Below are 17,585 nucleotides of genomic sequence, written 5' to 3' on the forward strand. Positions count from 1 at the left end.
ATAACTTTGGGATTTACAATAATTTTTCTTTATCAACTATTACATGCACAAATACAATTTTTAGTACATATACACAAACCTCACAGCAACATACAATTATTACACAATAAATTATCCAATTGACTCTAATATGCAAAGCAGAAAACAGGAAAAAAGTGAGTATTCACTTTATAGGCCAAACATGAGAAAATGGCACATCTTGTAAACAAGTAGATTTTTTTCTTTTTTTTCTTCTAAAAAGTAGATTTTAAAGCCTTGCCAACAGAACAAACGTATATTAACAAAGACTGCATCATTTTACAGTTGAATGGCCCTGTAATAAAAAGAAATTGGCCGTTTTAATGGCGACATTTTTGTCCTTAAGGTCCTGAGAGTAAATATTGTGTACAAGGTGGAAAGGAAATAAGAAAATTCAAATAAAAATACACACTTGTGCCAAAATTTAAGCATTAGGCATTAACACAGGATTTTTTTTTTTTAAACTGAAAGAGACATGTCCTCAAGGAAACACAAGGGTAAAATTGGCTCTAAATTTTACAATTAAATGTGACTGATCAATGAGACCCTTTGATAATGGTGTTATTATTGAATCATAATTGGCAAAACTGAATTTATCTAGAAGCAGAATGAGATTTAACTGTGATTTTCTGCTTTAATAAACAGTTTAACTGGTAAGATCTTCAGAGGAGAAGTTGTGGAGACATTACATAAGAATGGAAAGACAGTTTCTGTGAAGGATGTCCTGAATGTGAGTAAATGTGTGTTAGTTTCAGGATCAGAGAATGACACTGTTTCTCTGTCATAGTCCAGCTGAACTCTCACACACTGAAGCTTCTGTTTAACAGTGAAGACAGTGCCGGGTTGCTCTGGGGATTTTGAGCCGTATTTGCTGTTTATGTACTGCACATACCAGACATTAGACTTAAAGAAATCCAATCCCTTCCTTTGGTTTGATGCTGTGGTTATTCCAAGAATCCAGTCTATATTGTCTCCAACCTCCACATCCCAGCAGTGTGTTCCTGAGTTAAAGCCCTCAGATCCCAGGACACATGGATACTCATCAATCCTCTCTGGATTATCAGGAAGTGTTTTATCGTCATCACTGAACCACACACTGGTCAGATCAGCAGAGAGTGTGAGACGAGGATCTGCTGTGTTTGGATCCAAAGTCAACGGAGCTGCAAAGACAATAACATCAGATTACAGGATGAGATATGATGTATTAGAAATGTAAAACACAAAGACTTTGTTGTAAAAAAATCATAAATCATGCTATCATAACAATGGTCTCTCAGTTACTGTCAGAATGGATTGAGGCTTCAGGTTTAATATCAGTATTCAATAAACACTATTGTTTCCTAATTCATAAACAAACCATGAGGAATAGACTTTTCATTATGAGTTTGCTGTATGATATGATGATTTACTTTCATACAGTTCAGATTCACTTAGTAATTTAAGTGATTTTTAATAGAAATATATATATATATATATATTTCTATCAAATGTTAATGTTGTCCATGTTGATATCTGAACTTTCTTCTGCACTGTGTCAGATCAGCGAGACTCACTGTGTTGGACAGTTTCCAGCATCTTCTTCCAGACTCTGAACGGCAGGTTACCCAGATAACGCGACACATGAATCAAAGCTCCAGAACTCATCCGTGGATCCGGCTGTGAGATCTGGACTCTGAGGAACATTCAGGAGTCAGAACTGCAGTGAATTTGAGTTCAGATCCACTGAGAGAAGTGATACGAGCAGCTCACTTACCTTTCCATCGTGACTTTATAGTTCTGGAAAATATAGAGTTTAAAAACATTTTAATATCTTATCAAACACTCTCACTGTCAATGAGTCTCTCTATACAAGTTGTTTTATGCACAAAGAATGAAGCCAGATTGATTTGTCACCTTTAGAAACGAGAGGTCATTGTCTTTCATCATCTCCTCCATGTCTCTGATTGTGTGTGAAAGAGCTGAGATGTGTGTGTTCATCTCCTCCAGCTTCTCCTTCATCCTCTGCTTCTTCTGCTCCTCTTCCTCCCTCAGTGCAGTGATTGTAGCTTCTTCTTCGTCTCTGAGAAACTGATGAAGCTTCTCAAACTCTTCTTTAATCTGACGCTCTGTGTGCTCAGCTTGAGACTGAAATCAAATCACATTCACTTCAATCATCTCAATCAACACAAATCTCAGATACCCGACATATAACAGATCCAGAAGCAGAAGCTGCTTGTCATTTACAGAAAAAATCAACTGGAATTCATTATATTAAATATATTGATTCATAACAGTATAAAGTGATCCTACAGCTGTAATGAAAATGACTCTTGATTCTGTTTCCTCCCATTGATGTGTTGAGCGGTTTTCTCAAACTCTCCTTTCTGTTTTTCATTGTGTTGAAGTTTCTGCTGTAAGGACTTCAGTGCTGTATTGAGCTCCTCCTAGAATTAAACAAAAATACATTTAACACTAGATTACAGTGAAGAGAAGAAAATACAGTGATATGACCATACAATTCTGTGCAAAAGTATTTACCCCCACCCTGATTTCTTCTTTTTGTGTGTAAATCTCATACTAAATTGATTCAGAAATTAAAACTTACCATACAACAAAGACAACCTGAGTGAACAAAGTAAAGTTTGTAAATGACAATGTTATTTACTGCGGCAAAAAAGTTACCCAATACTAACTGTATTATGGAACAGGGACCCGGAGACAGAAGAGCAGGTGAAAGTGTTTAATAGCAGCAGTGAGCAGACAAACAGTTAAATGATAAACACAAGGTTGAGGAGAGCACAGGACACAGACGCTGGAGAAGGACAAAGGAGATGATCGCTGGAGACATACGGGAGATAAAAGGTCTTGGAGGTTTCAGACACATAGGTAAAACGAGACTAGACAAAGCAGTGCTGTGGCTGTGGTGAATAAATGGCGCTGGTGATTAGCTGTGGTGAGTACAGGCAGGTAGTGGTGACAGGTGATGGTGATTAGTATTCGGGTGATGGCTGATGGTGTGCAGGTGTGGGTCAAGGAGGATGCTGGGAAATGTAGTGAGGAGGAGGAGACTAGATGGTGACTGTGACAGTACTCCATTCCTGAGATTCATGCCATTCCTGCACAGTCACAGTCAAAAATTGTATCTTCATTTTGATCAATGTTACATTAACAAGTTGCCTGGATTAATAAATAAGAAGCAAATTTAGTACAGAATATAATCAGGACACAGAGGCGCGTCTCATAAATTAACCGAAACTCAGCGTATAAAACTACTTGCCTCACAGACCTAACAAGTATATCTATAGAAAGCTTGAAATGTCTACTTTTAACCAAAACAATTTAAAACTAAAAGAAATTGGCTACTCTCTGCTTATGTAGGCTAATTCATATGAAGTGTGCATTTCTCTCTATAGGCGCGTTCACTACTGCGGAGATGGCGAGTCAGCATCGTCAACTTTATCTTTGCAGCCGACACTGACAAAGAAAACACTAGTTTATTAATAAACAATTCAAAATGTTTCATGCATAATCATTACTTTTGCCGGTTCTTTGTGGCAAGCTTAATTTCAGGTGTTGCGTGATATCTCTGCGCCCAAGTAGCAGTGCTTCCCCCCTATATAGTCCCAAATCAATCTCTGGCTAGGAAATTACCTAGTCTTAATCTGCATTGCTATTTGTACTCTTTGTGAATATGCAGGCCTCAAGAAGTAATTAGTTTTTTGTTTTTTTGGATCACTTTTACTCATGACATGCTATCCGGCAACAAAGGATTCCATTCATTATGCTAAGCTAAGCTAGCGGCGGCGCTGCCAGACTAAGACAGTGACTGTGTCCCAATGTGAAGGCTGCATCCTCCGAAGGCCACATTTGAAGGCCGATTGTGTCACAGCAGCGCGACGAAGGCTATCCCAATTCAAAGGCTGCATCATCGAAGGCCACATTTGAAGGACGATTGCGTCCTTGTGAATATTTGAAATTTGCTGGTCTGCTGAGGTCAAATTAGAACCTGGAAATTATATTCGAATTTGTGGACATTTGAAGCTTTGTATAGGTAGGCTATATTTTGTTTCAGTTCATCTTTGAGACGCGCTCCGTTCACGGAGATCATGAAAGCACGCCTGATTGTTTTCTTTTATTTTACAAAAGCACAAAGTTTTCTTGTTATTGTGAGTTTACACAAATAAAATTGTGTATTTTTATACATTTATGTTTACACATAAAAAGATATTGTGAGTACAGTTTATAAACTGAAGGGACGGATTGCACAACCGTCGCCACGGATTGTTTTGTTTTTTTCCCACAGATGGAGGGTTTTTTCCCTCCATTATACGGAGTTGAAATATATATTTACCATATTCATATTCATCACTTTATATTGTCCATTTATGCTACATAATAAAAAGAATTCACTAGCCTACAAAATCGCATCAAGGTAAGATATAAGTGAACATTTGAACCTTAATATGCCTATGTATGTTTTCTTTTCTTTTCATTACACTATTTACGTAAGTTAACACCCAATACTTGAAGAGTTTAAAGTGTAATCTGGCAATTCAGGAAGCAGCTTATGAATTGGGACGCAGCAAACCAGCTCTGGCCATGATCTTGGCTATTAAAGCCGAAAATACAAGACTGAAACATCCTCACCATGTCCTCCAGTAAAATATAAAACAAAAAAATGACAATAGCCAATTTTGGCCCCGTAGCTGTTTATTAAATGCATTCCGTAGCATTCATAAAATGAATGATCAGGATGGCAGCTGTACTCTCGCACCATTGCTCGGCGCCAGGAGCGGTAATCGGGAACATCTGGTTGCGCAATTAGGAAATCCTACGAAGGCTACATGGTGTGTCCTTTCAAAGGACGAATAGGCTGCATCCTTCGAAGTCCGCGGCCTTCGGAGGATGCAGCCTTCACACTGGGACACAGTTAGTCAGTGCCGGCGGTATGGGGGGGCATTAGGGGGCAATGCCCCCCCAAATGTCTTTTATGCCCCCCCAAATTGAATTATGATATAATTTACAAAATAATATCAGTTTAATTTAATTCACATTTCAGTGAGAAATAATAAAAATATATGTCTACAAACTGCTCATTTAGCTGAAAATATAATAAAGCCAACATAAAACCACAGTGTGGAGCTGTGAGGAAACCCCCCTGCCGCCCCCCTCAATCACTTGCACGTTAATACATGAATGAAATGACTTTCAGTTGGCACGAGATTCCTGGCTGCATTCAAAACAAAGCAAACAGATGAAAACTGATAAACTGTTTTGATAAAGGTAACTACATGATGCTTTTTTAATAGTAGGCTACTGTAAACGCTTGTGTTGCAAAGCAGAATAAAGATGTGTAGCTTTTTTTTCTCTCTTCCGCCAGTGAGATAGCAGTTAAACTACTATCCTGTCAGTGAGAGACTGTGTGCATGTTCGTTAGCTTTGTTTATAATAAAGCTGTGGTCAGAGTCGGTCTTGCAATTTTTTTATAGGCCTATTTACCCTTATTTAATCAAATTTCTTAAGAGTTGCACGTCTTGCAACAATATGTAATGGTTTATGTGTTTATTGTATGGGTTGCATCACTTCATGGTAATAGCTAACAGAAAAGGCAGTAGCAATAATAAATATAGGATATCTGATATCCGAAAAAAAAGTCCCCATACCTAGTGCCCACCCATCGAATATAAATGCCCCCCTGCTGAGCGCAGTCTGAAGCCGGCTCTGCAGCTAGTGCATGCACTGAGACAAAAATGCATTTGCCCACCTATCTAAATGTAGGGGAGATGGTGAATAACCCCCATTTCAAAAAACGGTGGAGTGTTCCTTTAAACAGGCTTGATAATCCTCCAATGAGGCTGAACTAAAGTTGTCCACTCAATTGTACTTTTTTCTTTATATCGATGAAAAAGGCCCCACTATTTAGTATGAGACACAAAACCATAAGAAATCAGGATGTGCACATACTTTTATCGCACAGTAAATGTCATATAAAGTTGAGTAAATTGATATTGAAATAGTAATGCATTAATGTGATGATATCTATGTTTATAATTAATTATTGTTCTTTGCGTGTGAAACAAGAAACATTTGTCTTACCTTATATAATGAAACCACTTCACTGATGGGCCTGAATTTATGATTGTCATGTTCCCTTTCGAAGGGAACTCAACAATACGTCAACGACGCTATGGGGAACGCCTCAGGCGTGACAGGTGTCTGAAATCACTATCAAATCACGTCAATCATATTGACCGGCGACAGCCCGTGAATCATTAGCGTGAATGATTAACGTGCGACCTGGAAGTATAAAAGGGCGCCTTGCAAACATGACAAATCATCTCATCGTCTTCAGGGACTGTCTGTTTGAAAACGCTATTCAATGAAACGGTAAGAAAATTAAATGTACAGCACACGAGTGTGCTTTTCTTGCCTGGGAGAAGAGCGCGCACGGGAGATTCTCGAGGGAATCCTCTGTGTGAACTGTGAGCGTTTTTCTCTTAAAACGCTCGCTCTCGTCTGGCCCTCTTCTCGAGTGAAGGGGGTTCAACGTCTGGTTCTCATGGTCCCGCTCGTACCGAGGCAGAGCGGCGACTTGCATCATGGGCTTCCAGATAGAGCTCGTCGATCATCTTGAGAGTGCTGTAAACCTCTCAGATGATTCGACGGCTGACGAGGGCGAACTGCAGGTCGATGACGAGGATTTTTCACCGACGGTTTCCTGCAGTTGCTGCTCTTCAGGATGAGCAGGAGATGGCTGAGGAGGTTTATAATCAGGTAGATACTGAACCCTCTCAGCCACCCTGCCCCGTGTATGCAGGTCTGGTGTATGTTGTGGAGCGCGCCGCCAACAGGCTGTAGCTGCCATGGCAACGCGCTAGAGGAGAGACCGCTCGCGGTAGGCTCGGCGATCGGTTTCTCCCCGGCCATACACCACCAGCTCAGGTGAGCCTTCCATTCCTTCCTGATCTTCACACGGAGATCGAGAGGGCATGGAAGAGCCCATGCTCTGCCCGTATTCACTGACATCAGCGGGTTAATTTCGCTGATGTTGATGGGATCGCAGAGCATGGGTATGTGTCGATGCCGCCCATTTGACGAGTCGTTTGCAAACTATCTTGTGTCTGGGCAGGCGTCGACACTGAGAGCTCCAACTCTGCCATCCAAACCGCTAAAGACAACAGCGCGTTTGAAAGGCAGAGCATACACGGCAGCAGTTCAGGCTGGTGCTTCCCTGCACACCATGGCGGTGCTGCAGGCATACCGGGCCGACCTGCTGCAGGATCTCGACCAGGGGGCAGGGTTGTCCCCTAAGGCAGTTACTGAGCCGCGCCGAACCACGGCTCTTGCGCTCCGGGCCACCAAACAAACTGCTGCCACGATCAGTCGGTCGATGGCGACGATGGTGGCCACGGAGAGACAGCTTTGGTTAAACCTGGCCGACGTTGAGGAGAAAGAGAAGGCCTTTCTCCTCGATTCGTCGGTTTCCCCTCTGAACTCTTTGGCCCCGCCGTGGAGGTTGCACGCGCACGCGCACGCGCGCACCCGCACGCGCTCAGCTGCTTTTAGGAAAAAACCTACATACCGCTGAGATCCGGTTCCACGCCCAGGCAGGCGGGAGGGCCTGGCCCTTCACGATCTGAGGACCGTAGACAGGGCCAGAGAGCCAGTGTCGCCTCTCGTGCGCCCCCTCTGTGGAGGAACAGGGCGCAGGAAAGGCGTGACTCCCGCTAGAAGAGGGATCTGAGGGAGGTTATCCAGCACAAGCGCATACAGCGTCTCTGATGGATAATCTCCCCGGAGGGCTTCATTAAAAAGAGAATCCAGCCCTCTCCTCTCTTCTGACTCCCCAGACGTTCATTACATCAGGCCTGGCGCTGGGCCTATGATAAGAACGATGTTCCAATGGCCCGCCTAGGCTTGGTTAGTAGAAACGCCTCTTTCAGGCATGTAAAGTGGTGGACCCCAGGTTCATAAAGAACTATCTGGCGAGTCTTCACTCCGCACGCCGCAGGTGAGCTGTCTGGTCTTTTCAAGAGTAAATTTTTGTGAATTAAAATTCCGAAATGTATCTCTCTACAGACCTCGTTCCCTGTATAGAGTCATGGGGTCATGTCAAGGTAATAAGGTAAGAGAACTTTATTGGATTATCAGGGCCCTGAAGTTCCCCGTTAGGTGGCCAGAACGGTAACTGTGTTAGCCTTCGGGCTGCTAGCCACCTCAGGGTAGAGTGGTTGGTCTCTCTCTTTAAATTGTTTTACTTAGAGTGTTGACTGACGCTAGAGCTTCAGATAGATCTTATGTCCGGCCCACAGGTCCGTTTGACTTCTTCCTGAGTATGTCGCCCCTTGAGCTCTGTTTGGGTTTTCATTAGGCTGAGCGATTCTGCAGCCCTTTGTATGGAATAATACAGACTATATTCTTTAGTAAGGCTGTGGCTCCTCCGAGCCCTCAGATAGATCTATGCTTGCAGGCTGGCCCTTACCAGGGCCGCCTCTGTAGCTGGCCTAGGCTGTGCCAGGGATAATAGAGGCGCTCTCCTAAAAATTTTAGCATTTCTTCCTCTGACCCTTCACTGTGTGAATGTTGGTTTCTAGCATCCCTGTATAAACAGCCTCCTCCCGTGGGAGTCGTTAGGCCAAGGCCCGCCCCCTTCTCTGCATTCTGGGGTGACTAGAGTAATGCAGCGTGGTGCTGAGGATGGTTTGTAAGGACATGGTAGGCCTCAAACAGGCCTCCGTGGTATATATGTCTTTATTGAGCAGGGTTAGGCCCTCTTTCGCTTCACGAAGAAGACTGGGTTTCCTGCCCGACCCTGCCATGCAGAACTGGCCTACGGATTTAGGCCGCCAGTTTAGGCTTCACTCACCTCGCTGAGCTACTGCTCGAGCGCTAGTTTGTAGGTGGTTGACTTTCATTCAAGCCCCACTCCCCTAGGTTGGGCACAGATACATTTCTGTCACCCCTAGAGCCGCTGGCAGGCCCGCACCCTGGTAACCTCAGGGTGAGGTGTGAGTATTCCCCTGTGATACAGGGTAGGTCTGAGCACTTCACTCCCAGTTCTGTTTTATCCCACCTCGCACCACTATGGCTCGGGTCGAGTATGAAGTAAGCTTCACTTCTTCTTTGGTCGAAGTACGCTCCCCTGAAGCCAGAGCATTGCCCTGAGCTGACGCCCATGCATAGATGGTAGGCCCCTGGCTAACTGGGGCCTCCGTTGAGGCAGAGTGGCGTATGTTGTACTCCCCTTGTTTTAAGGGTGCTAGCTTTCTTGCGGAGTACACTGCCATGGGCAATGTGATTAGGCACCAGGATGCTGTAGGCGCTGTGTAAACAGTTTTTCTGCCAACGAAGGCTGCACCATTAGGTAGTAGGCCTCAGCAGGCCTCCTTGATTGGACAGCCCCCCAGAGGGCACTGTAGGCCAGCTCACTTTACGTGGTTGGCCTTGGTGGTTCGGGCAGTTGACTCACTGATGGGTAGTAGGCCTTAAACAGGCCTCCTCGGAGGTGAGTCCCAACATTGTGGGACATACCTTATAGCGCTACTGGAAGCCCATTAGTGAATTATGCTGTGTAGTATGGTTTCCAACAGTGTACTTTATGGCAGAATATGACTTGCTATTAGCTAGTAGGCCCGACCAGGCCTCCCTGATAGGCGAGTCCCCAGCTGGCTGGCATTAGCAGGCCACCTTATACTTTCACCCGGACTCAGGGCTCAAAGCTACCAGTGGTTATCAGGTAGTAGGCCACTCAGGCCTCCCTGAAGGTGAATTCCCACTTAAGATGGTTATCAGGTAGTAGGCCTCACCCGGCCGCCCTGAAGGCGAATTCCCACTTACGTTGGCTATCAGGTAGTAGGCCTCTCTGGGCCTCCCTGAATGTGAGCTCCCAAATATTGTGGCTGTCAGGTAGTAGGCCGCTCTGGGCCTCCCTGGATGTGGGCTCCCAAATATTTTGGCTGTCAGGTAGTAGGCCTCACCAGGCCTCCCTGAAGGTGAGTTCCCACATGCTGTGATTATCAGGTAGTAGGCTCCTCCAGGCCTCCTTGAATGAGAACGGTCAGGTAGTAGGCCTCACCAGGCCTCCCTGAAGGTGAGTTCCCACAGATAGTGGTGACCAGGTAGTAGGCCTCACCAGGCCTCCCTGAAGGTGAGCTCCCCACATACTGTGGTTGTAAGGTAGCAGGCCTCACCGGGCCTCCCTGAAGGAGGAGTTCCCACGTACTGTGGTTATCAGGTAGTAGGCCTCTCTTGGCCTCTCTGAAGGTGAGCATCTCACATACTGGGGTTATCAGGTAGTAGGCTCCTCCAGGCCTCCTTGATTGAGAACGGTCAGGTAGTAGGCCTCACCAGGCCTCCCTGAAGGTGAGTTCCCACAGTTTTTGGTTACCAGGTAGTAGGCCTCTCCAGGCCTCCCTGAAGGTGAGCTCCCCACATACTGTGGTCGTAGGGTAGCAGGCCTCACCGGGCCTCCCTGAAGGTGAGTTCCCACGTACTGTGGTTATCAGGTAGTAGGCCTCACGTGCCTCCCTAAAGGATCAGGTAGTAGGCCTCTCCGGGCCTCCCTGTAACGCTCCCTAGTGGTGCTGGGTTTATGAAGCTAGTGGTCTCTTGCTATCAGTTTCAGCTAGCCTTAATAGGCAGCTGCTGAAGGCGAGCTTGCGCCCTGGCTCGCTAAAGTGTTCATTCTCTGCTAAAGGTTCCCTCCCGGAACCTTTTCTGCCTACAGCCTGGTTTGCCTACCAGGCAGACCTTGTGCTCCCCTCACGAGGGTCTCTATGAGCATGCGGCTTCCTGAGTCTGGTCAGACGGTCGTAGGCCTCTCGTGAGGCCTCCCAGTTAGATCAGCCCTTAGGCCTTCACAGGCCTCCTCAGTGTTTTGAAACACAGACACTGGGTTGATCCGTGGATCGAGTAGAGAAACTCCCCTCGCTAGCAAGGGTCGGAAAGCACTATGCTGAGTCATACTCTCCGGGATATCCCGTCTCTGAGATCCGGGCCGAGTGGTTCACTGCCAGCTTCGCAGTCCCTCGGGTTGGATGCCTTACTTAAGGTATTTGTCCAGAGGCTCTGTCTTCAGACAGACAGGATTTGGCCTGTCTAAGTGTCTATGTACTGGCGCCAGGTCAGGCCGTCCTGGTGGCATTTCGGGGTGAGTACGTTCCCCTGAATAGTGACTGGCTGGGGTTCCCTTGGGTTCCCTAGCCACATTCCCTAGAAGGGACCCCTTCTAATTGGAAGCTGAGGTTCCAGGCCCGGAGCCGGCCCAGGTAGACCTTTCATTTAACCATGTTTATGAAGGTTTTTCTGTGAGGCTGTAGCTTGGGCTATGACCGTAGGGAATGCTGTCACTGACAGCCCAGTGTGACCTGAGGGTGAGTGGTTCTAGCGTTTCATTTGAAGTTGCTGGTTCTGACAGTTGTCACTGCCACTTGGCATGCACTCCCCTTAGCATGGCGGCGTTGGTATATCGTTCCCCATAGCGTCGTTGACGTATTGTTGAGTTCCCTTCGAAAGGGAACGTCTCAGGTTACGACTGTAACCTATGTTCCCTGAGAACAGGGAACGAGACAATACGTCTCCCTGCCATGCCGCGGTGCTTGCCTACCGTACAGTCCCTTCAGACGATAAGGTGATTTGTCATGTTTGCAAGGCGCCCTTTTATACTTCCAGGTCGCACGTTAATCATTCACGCTAATGATTCACGGGCTGTCGCCGGTCAATATGATTGACGTGATTTGATAGTGATTTCAGACACCTGTCACGCCTGAGGCGTTCCCCATAGCGTCGTTGACGTATTGTCTCGTTCCCTGTTCTCAGGGAACATAGGTTACAGTCGTAACCTGAGACGTTTTTGTGAATTAATACACACTAAACACACAGGCTGTTTGTCCTCCAGACAGAAGAGTTTGAGTTTCTCACTGTGTAAACTGCAGATCTCCTCAGATCCTGATGAACGTTTCTCATTTCTCTCCTTCAGGAACGACTCACACAAGTTTTTTAATGTGAGATTAACTGGAGGATCATCTCTTGAGGATCTTCTCCTGCAGAGAGGACACTCCTGAGTTCCCTTAATTTTCCAGAACTGTTGTAGACACTCTTTACAAATACTGTGACTACATGTCAGAAGAACAGGAACCTTGAAGATTTCACTGCAAACAGGACAAATATAATCATCTTCTGCTGCTGAAGCCATTTTCACCGTTTGAGTCCTGCAAACTAAACTTTACTTTTACTTTCTGAACTACGTTTTTCAAAAAGGAATCACAATGAGAATCAAAGATCTGCTGTCGGTTCAGAAATGAACATCACAAAAATCCTTCTGTAAAGTTTTTCTCTGCTCTCCATTGATTGTTAATTCTTTATTGCTTTAGTTTAGACAAAATCGGTGTGACAGAAAGGAGAAATAACAAGTCAGTCTCTTCCTGGTTAGTGTTGTAAGGAGGAGTTTATGATCACCTTTGGGTGTACAAACAGTACAAACAGGAACGTCAGGATTTCTTCAGGTAAAATGTATTCAAAATGGACCTGCATTAAAATGTTAAAAAATAATGCTGTAAAACTTTGAGTAAAACACAAAAGAACAGTTAAAATACAAAACTGTTAATTATAAACAACCTCAAAATGCTTATACATGTTTTTTATTATTGCTCTTTATTTGTCAGAGTTTCTCCAGGGTCTGTCATGATAAAATCAAATCAAATTTTATTTATGTAGCACAACAAAAACAACAGTAGTTGGCCATTGTTCTGTACAACAGAATAAATATCTAAAGAATATCAAAAACACCAATCAGAAAATTCAACATTAATTTTCTGTCATGCTAAAATCTTTGTCAGTGTAATGGGCAGGAATAAAGATCTGAGCGACTTTTGTTACGGCAAGGTGACTGGCTCAGAGTATCTCTGAAACTCAAGGCTTGTGTGTCGCTCCCGGTCAGCAGCGGTGAGGATTTACCAACAGTGTCCGAGGAGGGACGAACACACACCGGCGACAAGGTGTTGGACACACAAGACTCATCGATGGACGAGGACAATGAAGGCTATCCCGTCTGGTCCGAGCCAACAGAAGGTCTAGTGTGGCATAAGTCACACACAACTTTAATGATGTTATGGGAAGAAGAAGAAGTTTTATTTATATAGCGCCTTTCCATAGCTCAAGGTCGCTTTACATGGGAGGAATTTGTCACAAGACACAGTGCATCACATTCTGCTGCGTATGGGGCCAAAGACCAATCAGAGTCCCTATGATGACCCCTGTCCACCTTCAAAAGAGTCTAAAATGTGTACGAACATAATTTAAATTGAAGGAGTTGGACCTGCAGTTAAAGAAACATGATTAGCAGCTTCTTCATTTTTGGACTCTTGAGTTAGAGGCTGATAATAAATTTAAATTATGCAAGCCAGATTGTCACCTAATGTGCCTGTGCCCAGATCTAGACCATCACCTCCTCGCTCGCCAGGGAATGTAAGAGTTACACCTGCACAGAATCAAAGTCTACCCATTACCTCCTCTGTTGGTGCGTCTGTGACCAGCTTTGAACTGTGTAAATACATAACACTTGTTCCTCCTTTCAGAGAGACGGAGGTAGACTATAGCAGCTACATTACATCGGCCAAAATAGTTGTGGTCGTTGCTATTGCAATGCAAATTAGTGGGTAAAGCTCAGGAAGTGTGCACAGCTTTACCTAATGAGCAAAGATTGAATTATGTGGCGAGAGACGGCCGAGGGACATGAGAGAACGGCGCGAGGCCGGTGGTGCGATTGCTAATGAGCAACACCTGTGTAGCACACCGGTCTCGCATCTCTCACGGAGGAGCGGAAGCATAAAGGAGGAGCGACGGCATTGATGATCGAGAGAGGAACAGGCCTGTATTTTAGTTGTGTTTTGTTTTTGTATCTGTATTTTATTTTAGCCAGCAGTCGTCCGTGAGAACGTACGAATTAGTACCTGAAGCTTATCGCCAGGAATTCATGAACCATTAGAAAATTACCAGTCAAACATTCTGCGAGTTTGCTAGTGAGAAAACTGTGTTGTTTGACAAATGGTGTGCAGCAAGCAGAGTTACAACATTTGAGCAATTACAAAAACTCTTGTTGCTAGAGGATTTTAACATTTGTGTTTCAGAGAACATTGTTTTGGCAGATGAATTTGTGCTCTCGCACAAAACAGTTTTAACTCCGTCTGTGTGTAGAGAGAAACAAGGTTAATCTGTTGAGTTTCCTGTGAGAAACTACTCAAGGTTTTTTTTAAGGGTAAGGGAAAAGGAGAGAATAGAGAGGCAGCTTCGAGTGCGTTTCGTAATACAAATGTGGCTCGTGAGGGAGAGAGGCGCATGTGTGTTTTTTGTCGCGAGCCAGGACAATTGATTGCAGATTGTTAGCGCTGGAATTAGAGTAAAAATCCCTGAGAAACCAAAGGGAGTTGCCTGCCAAAACAAAGGCATATACCCTCCTCAATCTCGCCGGAGTGGAGGCTATCGAACAGGAGCGTTCATTTGTTTACGCACCGGAGGTGAGGGCGCCAGGTGAAGATGGAGCCGCTGTCGTTCCGGCTAGAGAAGACCCGGAGTGCCTGAAACGGAAATTTCGGGAGGTATGTAACCCTCAACATAACAGGACTATGGAGAGACACAAGATTCATTCACAAAGTCAAAAGCAAGGTGAGACTATCGAATCCTACATCAGTGACTTGAGGATCAAAGCTAACAGTTGTCACTTTAGAAATCTGACGGATGAACTGATATGTGACAGAATGTGGCATCAGAAATGACAGTATAAGAACGTAAGCTTTGCTACGTGACAGCGAATTAACTCTAACTAAAGCCATTACAAGCTGCCGTATATATTAAATGACTGAGGAAAGTAATAGGAAGCTAGCCAAGCCCCAAACAGCCACCACCGTAGACGCAATTCCACCAAATTCCAGTGGGTGGCACCATGACAATGGCAAATACAAGACATAATCCATTAAAAACTGCAGCACTTGTGGAAGCAGCCATGCTGCGCAGAAAGACAAGTGTCGTGCTTTTGGCCAGCAATGGCATAACTGTAAAAAATTCAGTCATTACTAAAAATGCTGCAAGTCCATGTCACACCGCCAAGGCTATGAAAAGAAAAGCTATGGAAACCACAAAGACTACAGAACACCTGTTCACCAGTTAGAGCTGGAAAAGCCAGACAACAGTGCCAGTGATGACACTTTTTAAGTGGACGGTGTCAAACTCGACAACAAGTGTGTGAACACCAGCACTCCTCAGACAGAAAGAAAGGATGAAGGTTTTGTTACACTGCACATACATAACAAGCCCTTTGAGATGCAAGTTGACAAAGGTGCTAGGTGTAATGTAATGTCAAAAGACGCCTTCCAACAGCTTGCTGACGGCGAGCGATCAGTGAAATGCAGCAAAGACACCAACTTAGTGGCTTATGGAGGCAGCAAAATAGAGACTACGGGAATAGTCCAAGCCGAGCTTGAATGCATGCAGAATAAAGGTGTCATAACCACAGTTTCTGAACCTACAGGCTGGGTTTCGTCCACTGACGGCTGCTGGTCTTTCAAAGAGGGGAAGCTCATTTTTCTGACTCGACTGTCAGGTGTGGGGTTGGAGAAAGGAGCAAGGACTTAGGTGCAGAGTTGATGGGCTTTATTTTAATAATAAAATACAAACATTCTACAAAATTCATCTTTTGGTTTTTTTTTTAATGGTTGTTGGCAAACAACTTTTTAATGTGCATCCCTGCCACCAGCACAAGACTGCAAACAAGGAGAATAAATAGAGAGCAAACAAGGCAGGTAACGAGGGAGCAAATGAACAAATAATCAGGTAACAAGATGGGAGTCGACACAATCGACAGGAGAGCACATGGCACAAGGAAACACATGGCAAGCCATGTGCTCACACCAAAGATAACAAAAAACAGAAGCACATGTCCAGTAAAACAAATCACAAGCAAAGTGCTCACACAAAATGAGACATGAAGAACAATGAGAACACTCATAAGCCACGTGTTCAAACAGAACATGCTGTGTGCTATACAGCACAAGACAAAACATGACATGAAAGCACGCGGCCGATGTAAACACAAACTGTTTGCTACACAAAACATACGTGAACAGAGCGAACACAAAACCACACGTTCACACAACAAGACAGAACATTATGCATGAGAACGAGCGTAAGCTCATCCTGTGCGCTCACAACAGAAAACAGATGTGCCGTGATCCAAACACCAACGCACATGTAACAAAGACACCTGACATCGACGGATGAAATGTGGGAATTAGGTTAAACTGTGAAATATATTATGAATATTGGCTAGCAATTTCACCAAGCAAATACCAAGAAATAGGTTACAGCAGTTTGTCTTCCGAGTACACAAAGTCTGTAATGGGACTGAGCTCGAATAGATTCCGCGTCAGAGACTTTTTAGTGTACAAAATCGCAGTCAATCAAAGGGAGAGGCAGTCTTTCGACAGGCCCTCCAATCATCACGCAGAAGCCCAGAGTCCAGCCCCGTGTGACATAATCACAGCATTTATCCGATGACCCTCAAGTTTCGAAGCACTGAAAAAAAACTGTTCAAAGCAGCCCCATTGAAGTCAATGGAAGCTCGGCTTCAACAGGAAAATGTACTGTGACGCTCCGGGAATGTATGAGAAGGAAATCGAGTCAGCCGACCTGCTATATGTAGCTGATTTTGAACCAACTCGTCTTCGAGATGAACATGTTCTAACGAATATTTAGTCAATAAACTTTTAACACATTAGTACGCATTTGACCATTCATTTTTTGACATTATGGCGGAAGCTGAGCTTCCCTTGCAGTCTTAAAAAAATCGCCACTGGTTTCGTTCATGGTAGCAACACACAAAAAGGACAAACAGGAAATCGGACTGTGTATCAATCCAAAAGACCTCAACACTGCTCTGAAGAGACCCCATTATCCAATGCGCAGCGTTGAGGAAGTTGCCACCCAAATGTCAGGTGCCACAGTGTTCTCTGTGTTAGACGCAAAGAGCTCATTCTGGCAAATACGTCTCGATCACAAGTCATCAATGCTGACCACATTCAGCACACCTTTCGGGTGCTACAGATTCCTTCACATGCTATTTGGCATAAGCTCAGTAAGCGAAGTTTTCCAGCGCTCAATGGCACAGCTGTTTGCAGGATATCCCTGTGCTATTATAGTGGACGACATCATCATAGGAGGTTGTGATGCTACAGAACACGACACCAACCTAAAACAAGTGCTCGAGGGCCCGAGAGATAAACCTCAGGCTGAACCGTCACAAATGCAAGTTCCGCCTGGACCAGGTCTGTTATGTGGGTCACATATTTACAAAGGAGGGCCTCAAAGCCAACCCTGCCAAGACTGTGGCGATCACAGACATGGGAAGTTCATCCCAAACATCAGCGAGATTGCAGCGCCTCTGAGACAGCTCGCACACAAAGACACTGCGTGGTGCTGGTTTCAACAGCATCAGCAGGCGTTCGACCGTCTCAGGTCAGGCTTATCCAGCGTACCAGTCGTATCCTACTATGATGTGAGAAAACCAGTTACACTGACCTGTGATGCGTCATGTTATG

General features: G+C 44.8%; 1 protein-coding gene across 1 annotated transcript; it reads right to left on the bottom strand.

The window, feature by feature from the left end:
* Window positions 1-258: 258 nt before the first annotated feature.
* Window positions 259-12,435, bottom strand: LOC143710525 (E3 ubiquitin-protein ligase TRIM35-like). Its single transcript, XM_077201467.1, has 6 exons — window positions 11,838-12,435; window positions 6,094-6,148; window positions 2,345-2,441; window positions 1,884-2,141; window positions 1,572-1,700; window positions 259-1,178 (listed from the first exon to the last, which is right to left on the bottom strand). The coding sequence occupies exons 1-6, from the start codon at window positions 12,188-12,190 to the stop codon at window positions 634-636; spliced, it is 1,437 nt and encodes a 478-aa protein (XP_077057582.1). The 5' UTR covers window positions 12,191-12,435; the 3' UTR covers window positions 259-633.
* Between the last annotated feature and the right edge of the window lie 5,150 nt (window positions 12,436-17,585).

Source organism: Siphateles boraxobius, unplaced genomic scaffold (genome assembly GCF_051911475.1).
Source record: "Siphateles boraxobius isolate OS27281-9 unplaced genomic scaffold, OSU_SipBor_1 117, whole genome shotgun sequence".
In the NCBI taxonomy this organism is placed as follows: Eukaryota; Metazoa; Chordata; class Actinopteri; order Cypriniformes; family Leuciscidae; genus Siphateles; species Siphateles boraxobius.

Bases quoted from the DNA above. Each gene is read 5' to 3' on its own strand.
- LOC143710525 (XM_077201467.1), bottom strand. From the start codon at position 12,190: ATGGCTTCAGCAGCAGAAGATGATTATATTTGTCCTGTTTGCAGTGAA. The intron at 2,142-2,344 runs GGAGGAAACAGA...TTTGATTTCAGT, and splicing joins AACCGCTCAACACATCAATG to CTCAAGCTGAGCACACAGAG. The intron at 1,701-1,883 runs GTGCATAAAACA...CTGACTCCTGAA, and splicing joins TCAATCTGGCTTCATTCTTT to TGTTCCTCAGAGTCCAGATC.